The sequence below is a fragment of the Ctenopharyngodon idella genome, chromosome 7 (assembly GCF_019924925.1).
Source record: "Ctenopharyngodon idella isolate HZGC_01 chromosome 7, HZGC01, whole genome shotgun sequence".
Lineage (NCBI taxonomy): Eukaryota > Metazoa > Chordata > Actinopteri > Cypriniformes > Xenocyprididae > Ctenopharyngodon > Ctenopharyngodon idella.
In genome coordinates, this window is record NC_067226.1 from 37,544,962 (window position 1) to 37,564,922 (window position 19,961).

Genomic DNA, 19,961 nt, shown 5'->3' on the forward strand with positions numbered 1-19,961 from the left:
TGAAGGCAGTGTGCCATATATCTGTAACACGGCCTGGAATTCCAAGACAGAGACGTCAGGAATTCTCTCTTTCTCATGGGAATCATAAGCAATTGAAGCCCATTAACCCTGTAAAGCCAGACATCTGAAACATATTTTTAAATGGAACAGTTTATTGAACCTTTTGACAAAACCTTAAATCTAAAAAATCTGGCTTTTATGGCTCATATATTACTATATATAGAGTATATTAAAAAAAAAAAAAAAAAAGTAAAATAAAAGAAACAGCTACATTTTATTCAGAGGCCCAAACTGAGCAAAAACATGCAGTTTGATGTAGATGCTGATATTTATATGGACCAAAAGTAAGATGAAATTCAGATGCTTGTAATGTAAATCAATGAGATCTTTATAACAGTATAGCAGAATACTTACATTAAATGCACATAAATATCAGTTGTCACTCTATATCTGCCAATAATATGTCTTAGTAAGATGATATTTAAATGCTTAGTTTTATGATCAAAGTTTTAAAATGATGCAATGCAATACAATGATGATTGAGCGATGAACAAATAAACGTTCCTCTTCAAAAGCCTGATGCATCATATTTGATACTCACATTTAAATATGATTTTTCTAAAAAAAAAAAAAAAAAAAAAGAATGATATATGGATACCCAAGTAAACCTAAGAAGCCTCAGTCCAGTAAGTGGACTGAATCAACTTATCAAGTTATCTTGAAATATTGCTAACAGTATTAAAGTGATTCTTAAGTTTACTTTATAAAAATCAGTACAGATTGCATAGCAGAAAGACACGTGAACCACGACCTAAAGGTGAAAGTTTTTACAATTATACTTAAAGGCCATTTACTTGCTAATATATTACAGACAAGAGAAGACATGTAGTAGATTGTGTGCAACAGGTTCTTCAGCAGTTTTGATCAGGTTGATCATTTATAAAGTCCCCTGCATCACATCTGGCAAGTGACAGAACAGAAGTTACTTAATTATATGGATGAGACCTGTTTCAGTCTATGCAGATTTTGCTTTATCGCTTATTTCATGGTATGGAAATATATCCAGTTTTTCAGGACTGCTTAAACTTACTGACATAAGCAATTAAAAAAAAAAAATGAATGAATGGATGAATAAGAAAATCACAAGCTTGACATTGTCGATATTAAAAGTCAATAAGCCCTGAAAAAGGGCTGATGTCAACTGCAATCTAACGATACTCTGTTCAGTGGCCGCATGGTGCACATATCACACAAATTACATCTCAGAAGTCGATCAAACAGTATTTTGTGTATATATATATATATATATATATATATATATATATATATATATATATATATATATGACATAAGGAAAATAAAACTATTGGCTACCATCAGATAATTATGTGGTACCCGGGGAAAAAACACAATCATGAACCCAATCAATGCATGAATTCATAGTGATTCTACTAAATGCCTTTTAAACTTTATACTGGGTCCTAAAGCAAAACTTTGGAGAATAATTTCAGTGCTCAATACTCACCATAATGTCTTGAAAACTTGTGACATTGAATATCTGTATTCTCTTGGGAATGATATTTGTTTTGGTCTCCCACACATCCGCATTTGCGCATGCATATACAGTTTTTTTGGATGTAGGACTTGTTCAGCTGACACAGATTTTTCACTTTGAGTTGATAGATTGACTGATTAAATATGTTCTGTGAATATACGCACATTTTTAATTTTAAGTCAAGACCATGAGCTATGATTGGTACAATGCATCTTTTTGAATAGGGTTAATTATTTGGAAGTCATTTATTGAGCCAGTATGTAATTGTCAGTTTCCACAATTTTTCAAAATTATTATTATTATTATTTTTTATTTTTTTTTAATTTTTTACAGTGTGATATAGTTGATCAAATATAATAGAGTATAAGCTTTATACTATAAGGTTAATCAAGTCACTTGTAATTATATAGCGCTTTATACAATACAGATAATATTCAGTGATGCAAACAGAGTTCATGTTGGTTGTACAGCAGCTCTAAAAAAAATTGTGCCATTGTTTAGCTGAAGTAAGGTCAGTGTTGATTCAGTTCCGTTGTAAAGATAATCAATTATTAAATTAGTTCTTTTCATCTCTAAGCAGTTCTGCAGAAAACAGTGATGTCATTGTCCAGCTCAGTTCAGTTCTCATCCAATAGTGTCAGTGCAGTCAAATCAATAATATTGTTGAATATTAAGTGTTTAATAAAAGTAGTTAATGAAGCTACTTTTAAGGAAAGATTGTGTGGTTCATCTCAGGAACACACTAAACTGATCTGAAATTTCAGGACACATTGAGAAACATTGTGAACTCTCTCGTCCATCTTTCGTCTCAACAGCCGTGTCGTGATCTGAGGATTTGTTTGTGTGGTTTCATGCGTGTGATCGTTTTCTGAGCGGTCTCTCAGCAGTCACACTTCAGAGCTGATGAGCCTTTATCAGTTTGGCAGTCCAGACGATCAATAAGCGTTTACACTCAAGGGCTTCCACACAATCAGCGAGTCCATGAGTAGCACTTCCGTGGGCAGATCTACTGTATCGACGGCCAGCGTTCAGCTTCAAGTTCATCTGTGGAGGAGCAAGAATATGCTTGATGATAAAAATGCTTGTTAGCGTGTTTTCTATCATTACTGCAGTAGAGAGAATAGATGGTTTATGGCATTGGGTGTGTCTGTAAAAAAAAAAAAAAAAAAAAAAATATGATGTCAAAAGTATTTTTTCTTTTAAAAGAGTGGATAAAGTGCTCACCATATCTTTTGACACCATACACTCAAAAATGTAATTATGGATGCACCGGTACTGAGCTTGTGTATTCGTACTCTAACAAACAACAGAACAAACAAAGATATAGATATATATTAGAGATTAAAGATGTCTATTTAATTAATAGAATAGTAAGCATAATTTCAATATTTACGGCGGTATAATTGCTGTCAAGTGCACATCCCATTCTGACAGACATCACTAAAAGTTTATAGTTTGTTTTGGATATTTCAATAGCAAAGTAAGGGTGTTTTCAGACCTGTAGATTATTTACTTTGTACTGAAACAGGGACTTAATTTGTTACAATTTTGCATTTTATTCTTTGTTCAGTTTGCTTTCACAAGGCAGCATTTTAAAGCATACCAAAATGTGTTTGGGCAAGTCACATGTGAGTAAAACTGTCCTCTTATTGGTTAGTTTCCTCTGCGTTATCCATCAAGCTTATTGTGGCTTATTTGTAACTGTCAACACACACAGGCAAACACTATGAATGTAGTCATCATTCCCGCATTATTATATAGCCTATATAATGCAGTTAGAGTGGGAAGCAAGGCTTCGTCGGGACTGCATTCTTGCAATGCACGGAGAAGAGCAATTACACAACATTTTAAGAATATTTGCCGTTTTGAATTTTGATACCACTTGGTTCGTTGGTTAACCAAACTGTTCCAGAGTTTGTTTGCGATTGGGCCGAGACCACCTTGTTCAGGCCATCTCGGAGCGATTGTTTTGGTGTGGATCCGAGCTTGATTGCTGTGTTCATATATGCCGAAACGAAAAACGAACCTAACTAAGCGAGAAAAAGCGCCAGGTTCCGAAACAAATGCTCCAAAAGAGGCAGGTGTGAAAACACCCTAAAATGTGCACCTATTACTAACATTAGTAGTAAACTATGCTATGATGGTAACACTTTACAATAAGGTTCCATTAGTTAACTGGATTAGTTAACAATGGAAAATAGTTAAGTGTTACATCCAGTATTTTGCAGTATATGGTAAATGCCCTGTATGATGATTAATGTTTATATGTAAATTAAAGCCTAAATTAAAGACTTGGATTAAGCTGCAACTTTAATATAGTCAGAATGTCACATATGAATCGAGGGCTATTATCTACAAATGGCCTTCATTTTTTCAGATATATCTGAAATAAAACTGACATCTGTTTTCATTTTGAGATTCTGTAACGTCAAGACAGAAAGAATCACACATCCCAAATGTACAGCAGCGTTCTCCGTGTCCAGACAGAGACAGTTGTGAACATCTGCGCTTCCCATGAGCGACACTCTGTTCGCCTGAGGTCGGCATTCCTGAACAGGTCAAATTTCTGACTTATGAGAGACATGATTGATGGAAACGTTGCAGATTAAAAAAAAAAAAAAAAAAAAAAATTCTCTCCATCTCGGCAAAAGCTCTTGCAAGATTATACAGCAGCTGGAACGCACTGATAAACGCACTGGTGGCCAGATTAGCCGCCTGTCATTTACGGAGCAGCCAAATGTAAAAGATAACCTTTATTATCACAGAACAAGTGTCACATGAAGAAGAGGAAAATAACAGCAAACAGAAAGAAGCTGAAGGCAAGTTCTGCTGCAGAGGAAGCCTCTGTGTCGTTAATGGAGAGCTCTTACATTCGCTGGAGTGATTCTGTTCGAGACGGAACAAAAGCGTAATTAACAGGCCACGCTGAACCATGCCAAAGAAAACAACAGAATACATTAGGGGGGCGTAAATGAGAACGCTGGAGATGGAGGAGGGAAAAAGGAGAGCCTGAGAGGGGGCGGAAAATGCAAACGCACACGCAATCGACCGACGTGATTTTTAAGAGCTTTATTTCTGACAGTTATCAGATGTCTCATCTTGCTGAGATATTCTCATGGATCTCTGGAATACTTAAACAAATTTTTCTCTATAATGCATTAAACTGTATAATGGACCACCGTCCCAGTTCTTTTAGCACCTTTGAGGAACATCAGTGTAATTCATTCTGCAAAAAAAAAAAAAAAGTTTTCGTGCTTAGTATTTTTGTATTGTTTTCCAGTACAAATATCGAAATATTCTTTAATCAAGAGATATTTGCTTGAGAAACAAAATGAGTCTTGTTAAGTCTTGTTTTCTGGAGAAATCATCAAAAGAGTTGGGAAAGTATTAGTCAAAAGAAAAAACAAGTTTATTTTCTAAACCCATTGGCAGACATTTTTTCTTGGTTAAAACAATCAAAACAAAATCACTCAAATCATAATTTTCTTTCTTTCTTTCTTTCTTTCTTTCTTTCTTTCTTTCTCTTTCTTTCTTTCTTTCTTTCTTTCTTTCTTTTTTGCATCTCAAGTAAACTTACATACTGAGTAAGAACGAAACATTTTTACACAAATGTATATCATTGTCAACCAGTCACAAATTACACTGATTTAAGTCTTACAAACATTACATGACACAGTGACAGTTCTTGGTATATTTTGAGTCAGATATCACTTCAGTTTGGGGGATTTTTGGGAAGGTCCTTGTGTCTGTTTGATATCTCTTTATTGTATGGACAGAAATGTCACAAACAAAATATAAAGATAAAAAATAAAATAAAATAAAAAATATATATATATATATATATAGATGATGTTTTATATGTAACATAAAAGAGTCATTTTTATTTATCAGGTGATATTTTAAAATAATTTATAAACTATTATAGTATTTATTAATATTTTTAATATGAATTTTAATTTGTATATTTTTATTTTATATTTATAATTTTTATTTTAGTTTTAATAATTTTATGTGATTGTCTTTTTTTTAATTTTTTTTCTATTTAGCTATTTAATTCATTTTTGTTTCAGTTAAAGCAAGCAATTTTATTCATATGCATCAGTATATGCAACCAAGTGGAACAAACACCATCTTGTGCAAGTGCATGTAGTGACAGATGATAAAATAAGAGTGATACAATAAGTTTACTTCTCTGAGAAGTGGTGAATAGAGGTATTTTGCACTTAAATAGCACTAAAAAGTACAGATAGACTTCCTAAAAAGAATATATCATGTCACCTAATTTAAATAAAAAATGATATTGGCAAACAAATATGGTTCCTGGATCCTGAAAAATAAGCAGTTGTTGATTCCCAGCCTCACTCGCCCTCTGTGTTCAGTTTGTCCATTTGTTATGGTTGTGACTCACTGTTCCAGAGCACAATTACTGTATTAATTAGTGCAGGGGGCTAATTACACACACACACACACACACACACACACACACAGACAGCCATCAGCCTTCATCAGAAACAGAAGATGACGGTAGAGTTTCCATCACCACCGCTGCTTCCTTTACAGCTAGCAAATCCTGTATCAATATGCCGTAGCCACGTCTCTGGGGTTCAGCTGGAATTCAGGACGAATCCACCAACATTGACTGCCGTCACAGTCCAGGAGAGAAAGCGTTTCTCTGCTCTTTTGTAGCAGGCTGAAAAAAACAGTGCAAACTTATCTAGAGCGAAGTGAAGCAAACACAAGCCCAGCCTAACCCGCCTCGGCCCGTCGCTCAGCACAAAAGCGCCAAAGGAAGCGGAAAATACGGCTGGGATGGCAGTCATACTTGAAGGGTTTCCTGCTATTTGTCTCTGTTGGTAATCTGCGCTTTTGCGGTGGGAGGGATGACCGCAGCACAATGCGTCTTTACACCAGCTGACCTGTGACAGCGGCTCTAAGGAGATTGCCTTCGCTCAAAACGTCCAACAAATATATCTTATTATGGCCGTGGGGGATTTTCCACAGCGAATAACCTCATCCAGGGAAAAAAAAAAAAATCTGCCGGCAGCGCCGACGACGCTGAAGCAAAGCTCAATCTAATACGTGCATCAGTCGGGCAATGTTGCTGATCGATTCCCAACCAAAATCCATTAACTGTCTGCAGCTCTGTGTGTTTTTGAGCTCCGCAGCCAACAGAAAGAATACTTGGGATCTCGCTCACAGCATTTCTTGCAGATAAGCAAAAGAATCAATTACGCTGCACGGCCTTTTAATTTCCAGCTGCGTGTGTGCGCCACATCGGCCTCCTCTGGCTTCGCTCATTGTCAGTTAAACAAACCCTGCTAACTTGAGCGGGTAAACAGTAACTAATCACGTTTGGCCGGTCCGCAGAGACTCAATTAGCTGTATTTAATTAGTGTGTCGTCCTCTGTAGTCTGCTGTGATTAGACCAGCGCGTTAGGGAGTTTTGCGTCTAACGAGAGAGTGGCGCTTCCATTTTAGTAGCAACGGCTACACTAATGTGGTCTAAATGTATACAGTGGGCCTAGAAAATATTTAGACCAGTGTTGTTTTTGTTCACTAATACTATTAAAAATATTTGTATTTATTTATTTATTTATTTTTTGCTAATTGAAATATAGATAAAAATATAAATGAAACAAAATATAACTACAAATATTAGAGAGAAAATGTAAATTAAAAATGTTACATTGGCACCTAAATGAAATAAAATAAGTGGAGTACTAAATTTAGTAAAAATAAAAAAAAATAAAAAAATAAAGCTAAATAGAAATATTACAAAAAAAAAAAAAAAAAAAAACTATTAATGTTAGTTATTAACATACAGCTGTTAATTGTATAACATTAACTAGGGTTAATACATGATTTAGAAGTATTTTTTCACTACTATTTTTTACTAACTAGGGCTGCACAATTTATCGCGATTAAACCGCAGGCGATTTGGCAAAGGCTGATTATTGATTATTATAATTAGTGATTATTTTATGCGCAGCTTGTCAGAGCTGTACGGCTCTGTGATCAGTAGTAAATGCTTCTCCATCTGAAAGCCAGAGGGTGCTCTTGCACAGAAACTCTTAATATGCCCTGCCGCAGAAGATAACATGCTTCATATCACTGTAGCTGAATAAGCAGAAGCTTGAAACGCTTTGATTAAACATGACTAATAAACACACGACTGCTTTATTCTGTGTAAGAAACCACATCATCTCACAGAAGGATGCTCAACTGTCGTTATGAAGTGAGTTTGGAGTAAAAACATGTTATTAAATGTTGTCTTTTGTTAGACAAGATGTTAATAAATGCTTCTCATGTCTGGAAAGATGTTTGACGCGCGTTGCTTTTTTAAATGTACATTATAAGTGACTCAAACTCGCAGTGCTTTCAGATGGATTAGCATTTGGAGCCTTACTTCATTGACAAGCTGCACATAAAAAAATAATCGCACTAATAATCACGTTTAAGCAATAAATGTGATTCTTAGTACGTGATTCAATGTTATTTTTTGTATCGTGCGATAAATCATGCAGCCCTATTACTAACTAAAGTTAACTAATTAAAGTGGAAACTGAGAATATAAAAAATAAAAGCTAATTCAAAATTTTAATAAAAAGTGTAATAGTATATAAATAATAATGATTTAGACACAATTAAAAACACATTACCACAATGTTCCACCAGACGCTTTTATTTTAAAGAGTTAAATGCGTATAAATGCTGAAGTCTAACAGCAACCTAAAAGCTCCTGCTAGTCATAGCTGCTTTCCCCCTGTCAGCAGCGTATTAGGCAAGACATCCATTGGTTGCTCGATGACCTGAGCGTCATTAATGTGTGTAAATGGTCACCAGGGGGTTTTCGTTCGGCCTGCGGCTGCTAGCGACTCTCTTCACAGGGCGACCGCACCATTATACTGCGCCAAGTGACGTGAGGAAGGGAGATATACTGTACTCTAGTGTATAATGAGAGTTAAGATGAGCGCTTGGGATCCGTTTTGCCCTTGATGTTAAAGATGGTAAATGCATGTCGCTGGGAAAAATGATCTCATGCACTTCTAACTTTTAATTTAATGTTTAAAATTCCCCTCTCGTATTATCGCTTTTTGACCTCAGAAACCCTGAATTTCTCTTTCTCTCACCTTCTCGATTGACCTACACAGCTGTTTTTCTCTCTTTGGTGTGATTTATTTGTCCTCCAGCAGAAAAACCTCATCGTGGCCGCGAGCAGAAGTGCTAACATAGCATATGGCAAACGCAGCTCAATTAATTTATGCTTTGAAATGTTTTCGTCAATAACCTTTCTCCTCGAAAAACTTACAATCATGTGGAGAGCACAACTTAAATAACAATTAACGGCGGTTATTTGCTCGCTGTTAGCTTGAGGACGCATCTCTGCCACTGCTGTGGCGTTTTTTCTGCAGTTAATCAGAGAACTGGCAGAGTGAAGTACCGTTTAATTTGTGAGGTGATTTAAAAATGTAATGCTGATTAATTGTGTGTGTGTGTGTGCGTGTGTGTGTGCGCGTGTGTGCGTGTGTGTGTGTGTGGGGAGAGATTTCTTGTTGGAAACCAAACAGTCACTGACTTTACTTGACTGTGTTAAAAATACACCACTGATCTTTGTGAAACGGTTTTGATTTCTGTGTAGATGCCAATTTTAAGATGAAAATGAAGAGGAATCCAAAAGTATCAATTAACAGCTCAAGACATTTCCTATTTTCCTAATACCTTTCATGTCTTCATATACATATACATTCATATACATGCTACTGTTGTAAACAGCACTTTCCGTGAATGAGGTGCAATTGTCAATTGACAGTTGTCTCAATTGTTAACCTAAGGAAGATTTATTTGTTTATTGTTTTGTTTTAACCATAAAAAATGAACATTAAATAAATTGACAACATTTATTTATACATTTATTTAAAATCTGTTCCTCAAAATGTGGTCTTTGCAATGAGGGAAACTCAGAGTAAAATGTTTGAGATTTATTTGGGAGGGTTTGTATTATAAAACTGTCCCAAATGGATCCCTGACATGTTACCGAATGAGTTTCCTTTATTGTAAAAAGCCACTGTGAATGGAATATCAGTCCCATAGATTATGTGAGAGTATTCATGATTTTAATTGTTAGATACAGATCAAAATCAGCATTTGATAGCTATTTTTCACACTACATTAATTTTCTGTTAGACCGTAGTTCGTCTAATGAATCTAATATGTCACACATCAGAAAACAATGTGCCTCTGCTTTAAAAGAAAGGGACACCAAAGTGTACTGTATTCATAGAAAATGCTGCTAAAACAATGCCTGACTCCAGAAATCCATATTTAATTATGCAGCAAAGCTACAAAAAGTATTTTGCCGTTAGCTTGAGAAATATGAATAGAAAATGTCCCAGGGAAAAACCTCCCTCATGCCCGGAGCGGACCAAGGACAAATGTATTTGGCTGAACTTGGAGAGTTCTTGCTGTTTGGTGAAAAGAGAATTTGAGGTTCTGTATTGTAAAGCGGATATCAAAGATCGATTCCTCTCAAAAGAGAAAACATACAGTCTCACAGGCATATTTTGATTTCCAGCAATACATATAGCCTGAAAGGCATTGATTTTTTTAAGCAGCATGGATTGTCATGTTCAATAATTATTAGCAGCATTGCCTCTGTTTCTCTAAGGCTGACTGCAGGCACTTGGCTTTATGGCAGGTGAAATTTGGCTCGTTTAAAGAGCTTGATTCACACGTCGACCTTGGCTTTGCTTTAAAGACTTACACACACCCAGAGCCAGTACGCAATTAACGTTGTGCTGAGCTTTGGATAAGTGTCTTGTACGTTATTTGTTGGCCTTTCCATAAAGCTTGCAAATAAATTAGCAGAGTTTATTGTGAGTGAGCATGCATCTGGTAATTTCTGGATTGACAGTTTATCATAGCAGTTTATCATAAATGAGCCAACACTATTAGCAGTGCTGAAAGGGCAAATTTTTAAAGGTAAGCTAGAAATGAAAATATCTGAAAGGTATAGCTGTGATACAAGCTGAGATTGTAGACTGATGTACCTTTATAATTGGCTCTGTTGTGTATATTGAGAAGAGAAATTGCCCTAACCCTGAACTCTGAGGCATTCCAGTAGTATCCAGTTAGGATAACAATAAACAGTGGTGGAGTATAACAAAGTATGTTTACCTTGTTACCGTACTTAAGTACAATTTTCAAGTACCTGTAGTTGAAAGAGTATTTTTTTTCTTTTTCTGGGAAACGTTTATTTCACTACATTCCAAAGCATAATATTTTGCTTTCACATTACTACATTTCACAGATCACACTGAATTTGTGAATCAGACTGATCCGAATGCAGCCATTTTTGAGTCAAGAACTTAAGAATTTTTGGTTAAATAACACAAATGAATGCCCATGCATCTCAAAACTAAAATGTTTGCATAATGTTCCTCCTCACATTTTGCCCCATATACTAATTTTGCCACATTTTACACAAATTTTATTTTTTCTCATTTTAAAAATACTATATGGTATATGATTTAACTTGTTTTCGGTAACTCACTTGAATTATCATTAACTTAAATCCATATTTTAGTACAGTTTCAATGTTTTGATAATATGTATAATCCATTTTAATTAAATAAATACTATTAATAATATAATAATTTTCATAATAAAAAAAGTTTGCTTATTTGCAGATAACACATATTAAAGGTCTGCAGACTCTGCACTAATATTTCTTATTAATTAACTAATGACTATTCTGACTAGTGCCAGCTACAATAAATAATAAACATGATTCATCTATAAGTACTTTTAGTACTTAAATATATATATTTTTTAAAAATCTAGTTCTTTTGTACTTTTATTAAAAAAAATTGAAAACGAGTACTTATACGTTTACTGGAGTAATATTGTATTAAGGTATCTGTGCTTTTACTCAACTGCTTGATTTGTGTTTGTGTCAGTGGGTGGCAGAAATAATATACAGAAGTACAGAGGTCAGGTAAATTGCTAAACTGATCCATGAACCAAATATATGCTTATGTTAAGCAAAATCTAGTTTAGCGTAATTGTGAAAGTGTCTAAACTCACCAGCAACAGATTAAACCTGCTATCAGCTAGTATGACACCATGTTGGGGACAGACACAAGTATAGTTTGGCAGACTTCAGAATGATCCCTCAGCAGCTTTCTGTAGCTTTTATAGTAATTTTATACCTGCATGTTTAGAAAAACAGACTGACATGTAACTTTAGCTGCCAAGTAGCTCATAACAGACGATGCCTACACACCACAGAAGAGCTAAAATTAGACGCCCATCCACTGCGTTATGAAGCTTGCAGCCTGTGAAGGTCACAAGAGGATATGGATTAGAATGTTTGCAGAAAGATATGAAAATTTGTGTTAATGCACAAGGGAAGATTACTGGAAATGTTTTAAATGGATAACATAGGAAACATCAGGAAATTTTGGACATGAAACCTGCCAAGAACATGTCCAGGTCATATTTCCCCCCAAAATCAAAAGACAGAAATTACAAATTGTATTTTGCATAAAGAAAATGAATAACATGTTTTTTTTTTTTTTTTTTTTTTTTGCATCGTGACATTTTCAAGACAATTAAGCGCCCTCTTCTACTGAGATTGTTTCCTTTTACTGGGATGTTAAATTATGAATTAAACCTTGAGATGTACAAATTTCAAAACCAAGACCTTGGCACTTGGTTGGCATAAATTAAGGACATCTTTAAATCTTCACTGAATCACAGCACTCTGAAAGAGTGTTATAATGATTTCAGAGACAATGAGGAGCATTTCAAGCTCTTTATGAGCTGCAGGAAATCCTCCATTACAGCAGATGCCTCCCTCTGAGGCGATGAAGTGTCATAATCAGTCTTTAGTCACTATTTAGACAGGGATATTATTCCGTTGTCTATCACACATTCATTCAAATCCTTCACTGTTTTCTGGAAACAAGAGAAAATGTCCCAGGATCTGTCAACATGCAAGCTGGAACTAAACAGTGATACAGCAGCTACATCACAGTGGCTCATTTGCTCTATTCTAATGTAAATCTACAGTAAATCATTGCATTTTTAATGACATTTTACACAAATTATCCAAAAGTATTGTAAAATGATGCAGCTGAGGCAGTTGCAATAGTGAAACAATATATTTTTGCATTAATGTGGTTTTGTATAGAAAACGAATCCCAGGAGATGTTTAGGTAGTTCAGTGGTAATCACAGCGTGTTTGTGTGCGTGTGTTGGTAATGTCCCCTAGAGGCTTGTTGAGTTCTTGTTTGTTTTAGATTGCTTGTGTTTGCTGTAGGTTGACACACACACACACACACACACACACACACACACACACACACACACACACTTTTGTTTTGGTATCTTTATGGGTGACTTTATTTATCAGGATTCCTTTTAAACAGGTCGTGAAGCAGCCGTTACCCTCCGCTTATTCACCATGGTAAAATAAGTGAATAAAGAATGTATGAATATATCCACTCAAAACAAATGACCAACAATATGATGAAAGTAAAAGCTTTGCAGGTTTTCTCAGGCTAATCAACATAAATAATTATGTCATAAATAATTATTTCGGGTATAATTATTCATAACCATCTATTTTTTTTAGATATATTGCTTGAAGATTATAGTTTTATTGGTAAATATTGGTAATTCTCACCTCATGCTTAAAGTTTTGATTAGAATACATCACATCTGGGTTGAGTGGTTGCGTACGTTGATACGTACTTTATTTATGGTCTGCTGAAAGTGATTTAACACTTTTGCACTGTTAAGTTTACTTTCAATGTTCGAGAGATGACAAGATGTCATTGTATCTAATTTTTGTATATGTTTATTGAAATAATATATTGCAGTTTGAAAGATGTCTGAACCCTTTGCCAACCCAGTTACCCATTCTGGCATATTTTAATGACTAAGGGTGTGTTTACCTGGCAATGATGCATAAAAAATGGAAAAGTTTTCCTTTCTGTTTTTCATGTGCAGACGACAACATTGTCAAAACTATCCCCGTTCATATGGATCTACAAAAATGACTAAAAACGCTGTATTATGTATGCCAGGCCAGTAGTTGGCGATGTCACTTTTTATAGAAACACTATGCACCTATAGACTGAGTAGCATGACATCATCGTTTTCACAAATGTGTGCTTTTGTAGTTTACACAGAGATGATGACTGTATCGTTTTCAAAAACGTGCACTTTGAAACCCGTTTTCAAAAGTTTGCATTTTCAGGCCTCTAAAACGCGTTGTCGTGTAAATTAATGTCCAAAACATTGAAAACAGTGTTGTGTAAATGGCCTCTAAATGTTGCTAAACAGTTACAAATAGTTAACTCAACAGTATTTTGAATTTAGATGGTTAAAGGTGCAGTTTGTTCATAACTTTGCGAGAACCTTGCCAAAATGTTAGCCAAAGTGCTGAGAATGTCCCCTGTTAGCTGCGACCAAACCCCCGAGTTTCTCCAGGTTACTGCAACTTGTGATAAAGAGCAATGGAAGTGCATGTGTGTGTTTGTGTGTGTAACTATGCTGGTGTTGCTGTGTTTCAGAGGATCAGCTGCCCGCAGGTTTTCCCACCATAGACATGGGCCCTCAGCTCAAGGTGGTCGAGCGCACCCGTACCGCCACCATGCTCTGTGCTGCTAGCGGTAACCCCGACCCAGACATTTCCTGGTTCAAAGACTTCCTCCCGGTCAACACGAGTAACAACAATGGACGCATCAAACAGCTCCGATCAGGTAATTTTCCTCCAAGCCCTTGGGCTTCATAATGCCAGAAGAAAAGCAGCGACAAGAGCCGCTATTGTCCTCCTTTACGTTTGAGTTTCTGTTCTTTCTCATGGAGCATTTTTTTTGTTTTATGTAGGAAACGGCATCGCCGTCTACGTCCCCCACTGTCTGTGATGTGTCTTATGTTCCTGTCTGTTTAATTTATTACCCATGATTCACTGCTATGACTGCATTTTTGGCCAGCTTAAATTGGGCTTTGTTTTGTTTCCATTCTAACACTTAGTCGCAAAAAGCAGCCGAACCATGCATAATAAATAACTGTCGTTCTACATGTCCTTATTTATCTTCCTTAAATGCGCAATTAGTACAATCTGGCTTCATTCACTGCTCTCAAAAGAATCATCAAAGTTGTTTTGTTTGTTGCTTTCATGTCATGATGCACATGTACCAGCAGCCTAGAAAACGTCTATTACATCCAAAAACGGAAAAAAAAAGAAAAAAAGAGGAGATGTCCGTCCCTGTGTGTGTGACTTTTGTTGTGTGTTTGCGCATCCAATTGACTAAATTCAGGGCTGAACATGTTGGTGATTCTTTTCCGTTGAATTGGGAGGCGCAGTAGACGTTCTTTCTCTTCGTCTGCGGTCTCTCTCGTAACGCTCCCCTCAACCCCTCTTTCGTTTTGCAATTGACGCACATTGTGAATATGTAATGGTTGAGTTGAATACAATGTGTTTTCCAGCACTCAGTATGGTACAATATGTCTTCCCAGAGTTCTCCGCTCTGCCCTTGTCCTGTTTTCTTTCGTTGTCTGATTTCTCTCTTGATTTTCCTAGCCGTTTATAACCCTGTGCAATAGAGTGTCAGATTTAAGTGTGTCAACAAGAGCAAACGTAAGGAATATAATCATATTTTTTATGCTGTCTTTCTTCTCTCTGTTTTGTAAATCTCCAGAGTCATTTGGTAAGTTTGTAGATCTGAGCACACATGCCTCCCACTAATGTTCCATGTTTCTCAAACTACTGTTAAAATGCATGGCATGCATTTTACTAACGGTGTCAATAAACTAGCAGAACACACACACTAGTTGACTAGCAGTAAAGCACAAACCAACACGAGCAGCTGGTCAGGGCCACGCACCGACACTGTCACTCCATCTTTGTCTCAAATCACAGCTCAAAGACTCTCCACTGTTTCACTCCAAGATCCCAATCAATCCTTAGTTCCCTTCCCGCTAGATCACGGCCACAGCAGGTCTCAAAATGGCCCCTTGTGCTTCATCCACTGTACCAGTTGCTCTTTGACCTCCTAAAGTGACCAATGCTCAATCCTGTGCTTTTCTCCACTAGAGCCAATGGCTGTCTTTTCTGAATCTCTCTTTCCTGTTGTAGCCTAATAAAGTCTGTAAGAAAGCAAAGCAAAGCTAATTTGATTCTTCTTCCAAAGCGGCCAGACTCTCTTCTCGTACTAACGACTCTTCTTTCTTAATCTTATTTGCATTCATATAATCCACCCAGGTGGTACGCCAATAAGAGGTAAGAGTGCTCAACTCAAGTTCACAGAATGAACAACTGACTTCATTCTTCCTGTCCCACATGTGTCTGCATCCATGAAACGCCCCGGCATCTTCCCCATTGTCAACCCTCCCCCCCCCCCATCCCGTTCTGTTCCCACCACCCATCTATCATCATTTTTGCGTAAGCGTTTTTTCTTTCTTTCGTTTGGTTTTCTTTCAGTTTAAGAAAGCCTCTTGTATTTTTTTTCTCTTCCGAGTCGATATGCTTACTGCAGCCCAAAGAAGCATATCCTATATGTCTTCTATTTCATTATTTTATTATTATTTATTTATTTTTTTATATATTTTTATTTTTTTATCTTTTGGCCATAGCAGATCATGTGTCCCTTTTTTCGTCCAACTAAAACAGCCAAACATTTTTCCCCCCTTAGCTGTTCTTGTTCAGCCGCACATGAGCCCAGATGTCGGAGACACACCGGAGACCTCTCTGCCACGATTTTTCCCCAAAAAGCATCTTTCTGTCTTTACAAACTTCTTTTTTTGCTCTTCGTCCTCCATTTGCTTTCCTCTACCTATACCCTTCTCAAAACAAGCTAAAAAAGCCCAAACAACTACTTTTTTGATAAAGTTTCTGCGGTGCTTTTTTTCTTCTTCCACCTATTTTTTCCTTCTTGCATTTCTTGGGTTGAAGGCTGTTTTCCTTTTTGATGTTTTTATTTTTTCCATTCTTCAGGGTTGGGGAAAAGATAACAGTGGGTCTGGCAGACGATACCGAGGTGGCCATTTTGTGTCATTTTTTGTTTTTTTTGTCAAGCTACTCAGGAGGCGGTGTCCGCTGCGGTTCAGTGCACTACAAGAAATGTTTTTCCCTGGGTCATGTGACACCACACTGCTGATCCCATTAGTGGATTTTTATGGGTGTCATTTGTAGCTTTGCGTAAGCTATGGCAGTGATTGGTTGCTTTCTTGTCGGCGGAGGCCGTTTTGAATTTTCTAATACAATTGCATTTTATTTTTCAGCTAAGGGTTGTCAAAAGGTTGTAAGTTGTGCCGACACACATTTCTTGTTCTTTGGAAAGATTTGCATGTGCTAGAGGTTCATATACTGGTAACGATAATTCTCCCAACAGATTTTTTTCTTCTTCTTCTATTTTTACGATTCAAGCAGCGTATTTTTTTCCTGAGAATGCTGCAATTTTTACTGATTTCCACCCTCTGAATCTTTGGCCATTTTATTGATGGATGAATTTGAATTAAATTTAACACCAAATTTTATTAGCCAAATTTCTTTTTTTATATTGTCCTCCCCCTTTTATGCTGCTTTTGTATACTGTAAACCTTTTTTATTTGAGTCATATGCTGCTGTATTGCAGTTTTCACTCATTCCCATAATGAACAGTCCTGTGAGATGTGTAATAATATTGCAGGGCTACCCTCCCCCCCTCACCTTTTGTAGACCTTTCAATTAATAATCGATCAGTATTATTATTGATTATTATCACAACTGTTTTTCTAAACAGTAATGCTCAAACTATTTTGAAACACCCTTACGATTAAGTGCCTTTAGAAACCCTGCAACATGTATCTTGTACTGTATGTTTTCCTCTCCATTGATGTGGTTGTAAAATGTCCAAGATAATTAATGCTGCAAAGTCTCTTTTTGTTTTCTTTCTGTGTACCCTCTCAAATATCTACTGCAGTGTTTGCCGTGCTATTCTCTAGACCCGTTTCCCAGTGCAACTGATGCAAGATAGTTTGTAGGGCGAGATACTAGCTCGCAACACACTTCGATTGAAGCACCTCGAAATTACTCCATTCCTGCAAAATCATAATATGCATCGCGAATCCACCGTGAAATCCATCTTTAGTGCTGAAATTGCTTTCCCGTGATGCATCGGGCCTAGAGAATGAAATACTGCATTAGACATTTTAAGGGGAAACATTTCTACCCCCAGCTTCCAGGAGCTTAGCTTGCATAAACTGGTTAAGTCTATACGAACCTCTCCAATGCGAGGCATGCCTGCAGATGTCGCCTCTGAGGGTTAAACATCAGTATAGCAGCAGTCAGTTGGCAGTAAACTTCATTTAGCTGAAGTCCTTCTGTTGCGTCCACCCTTACGGAGACCTAAACAGAACAAATATTCCAATTCATAGAGAGAAATAGGCCTAGCGTGCGATTTTAGTGGAAGTTTTTTAATGGCTTGTATTATTATAGTAATTATCTTTTTCTGCTTCGTGTTCTCTCCCACTGTGTAGGAGCGCTGCAAATCGAACAAAGTGAGGAATCGGACCAAGGGAAGTACGAATGTGTCGCAACCAACAACGACGGCACGCGCTATTCTGCACCTGCCAACCTGTATGTCAGAGGTAGGAACAGCTCACGGCGGTAAACAAAACCAACAAAAGAACACAAAAACTCTAGATGCACACACATTTGAATCAAATTGAGCCAGTTAGCGGGTCAGTTCTGTTGTTTGGATCCCTCTGGTTTCCTGAGCATTTTTTGCAAGTATGACATTTGCTGCCGCCTTGATTTTCTGCCTGTCTGGTGTTTAATTTCAATTTAACCTTTATTGACTTGAATGCTTGTTGTGTATGTCATATGACTGACTCTTAAGATAACAGGAATGACAGATTGAGTTTAACCTCTTTCCTCTCTACAGCAAATGTCTGACAAATGTCGCTCTATTTTTCATCTCTCTTTATACTGGCAAATAATGCTATTTTAATTTATTTTAGAACAAAAGAAGAGTTTTATGTTATTATTTTATTATTTAATTTTTGAAAATGTAACAAGTTCAGTGCAATCTTTAATCTCTAATGTAGTATAAAAGACTATAATGTAATGTATATGGGTGATTCTTCAATTAAGTGAACACTTCTGTACCTTAGGATGATTAAATTAATAAATAATGTTCAGTAAAACAAACAAACAAAAATCTTAGTTTTAAAGGACAGATTATCATAGCCTTATTTTTTTTATTTATGTTGCAATAGAATTACCAATACAATTACCCAATAATTCTGCCCTACATTTGGGTATGTATGTGGTTATGCAGGGAATGAGAAATTACATTTTGTAATGTCATTCATTTTAAGATTTTTACATCATGATTTGAGAGTATTTTTATTAGATGTGTCAGTATTTTAGAACTGACAATCCATGTTTTTTACTTATATAAATCCAGAGTTATAACTTCCAATTTAATTTAATGAATTTTCATTTTTTTCAAGCAGTCAGAAGGTCCTCTAACTGAAGAATCACTCCACTGTATAAATGTAAAATATTTAATGATATTGACTTATGATGGGGCATTTGCCTTTGTGTGCATTCTTTAGTTCAAGTTTACAACTGTATAATCTGGCACAGTAAAGTCAACATGAAACTGCATTCTCAAACCATTTTACTTTAATACTATGATGTATTTCATAATGAAATAAGTTTTTAAAAAAGGGCTTGATTTTATCCATAAGGAATGGTCACTGTAGGTCAACAGCCACCACGTACACTACTAAATATCTTATATTAGTCAGAAAACAGTGTGCTTTTGATTTCATGTTGACTTTAACCCCAAATTTGTCATAATCAGCTGCCAAAATATGTTCCATCTTATAAACCTTGAAGGCCTGATGTCAACTACTGCTTTAAGGAGTGTGGCTGAATTCAAGCACAGGTCCCAGTCATGTGGTTCACATGTCAAATGAACAAAACTCCAGAGGAAAGTCAGTCCAAACCACAGTAACTGCTGATGGCATGTAAAGCTCATAACTGGACCTGTGTCATATTGTTTAATGGGCAGCGCCTTAAAAGGCCTGTAAAATGCAGCACACTTTTCTTTTCCTAGACATTCTGTCTCTAGCAGCAATTCTCTGGGTTGAATGTGGCCTGTTTTACTCTCTCTGTATTTTCCCTTGTTTTTCTCCTCATTTTATTTTGTTTCCGCATCAATTCCCTACATCCCTCAGAGCTGCGAGAAGGTTGGTGTGTTTTTTCTTTCTAACCATCTTCAAACTCTGAAAAAAAAAAAAAAAAAAAAAATACAAACGCTATTCACAATTCCAAAGAGTGCGAAAAAAAATTATTGTAGCTGCATTTGCGTGTCTATGATTAAATTCTGCTTTTGGTTCCTTATGT

At 36.3% G+C, this 19,961-nt stretch overlaps 1 protein-coding gene and 1 long non-coding RNA gene across 51 annotated transcripts in view; one reads left to right on the plus strand and one right to left on the minus strand.

Moving 5' to 3' along the window:
- Window positions 1-19,961, plus strand: part of LOC127516487 (receptor-type tyrosine-protein phosphatase delta) — a 456,273-nt gene that overhangs the window by 374,441 nt on the left and 61,871 nt on the right. For 30 of the 50 annotated variants that reach the window (XM_051901159.1, XM_051901162.1, XM_051901178.1 and 27 more), the window contains 4 exons: window positions 14,134-14,322; window positions 15,828-15,845; window positions 18,083-18,193; window positions 19,793-19,804. In XM_051901159.1, the coding sequence (XP_051757119.1) occupies window positions 14,134-14,322; window positions 15,828-15,845; window positions 18,083-18,193; window positions 19,793-19,804 (330 nt within the window). Of the gene's footprint in view, window positions 1-14,133; window positions 14,323-15,264; window positions 15,846-18,082; window positions 18,194-19,792; window positions 19,805-19,961 lie in introns of those variants that run through there. The other 20 variants (XM_051901172.1, XM_051901173.1, XM_051901175.1 and 17 more) reach the window with 4 other exon arrangements.
- On the minus strand, window positions 232-14,127 carry LOC127516534 (uncharacterized). The gene is made up of 2 exons (XR_007931012.1): window positions 6,096-14,127; window positions 232-2,599 (listed from the first exon to the last, which is right to left on the minus strand). It is a non-coding gene; the product is annotated as an uncharacterized LOC127516534 (long non-coding RNA).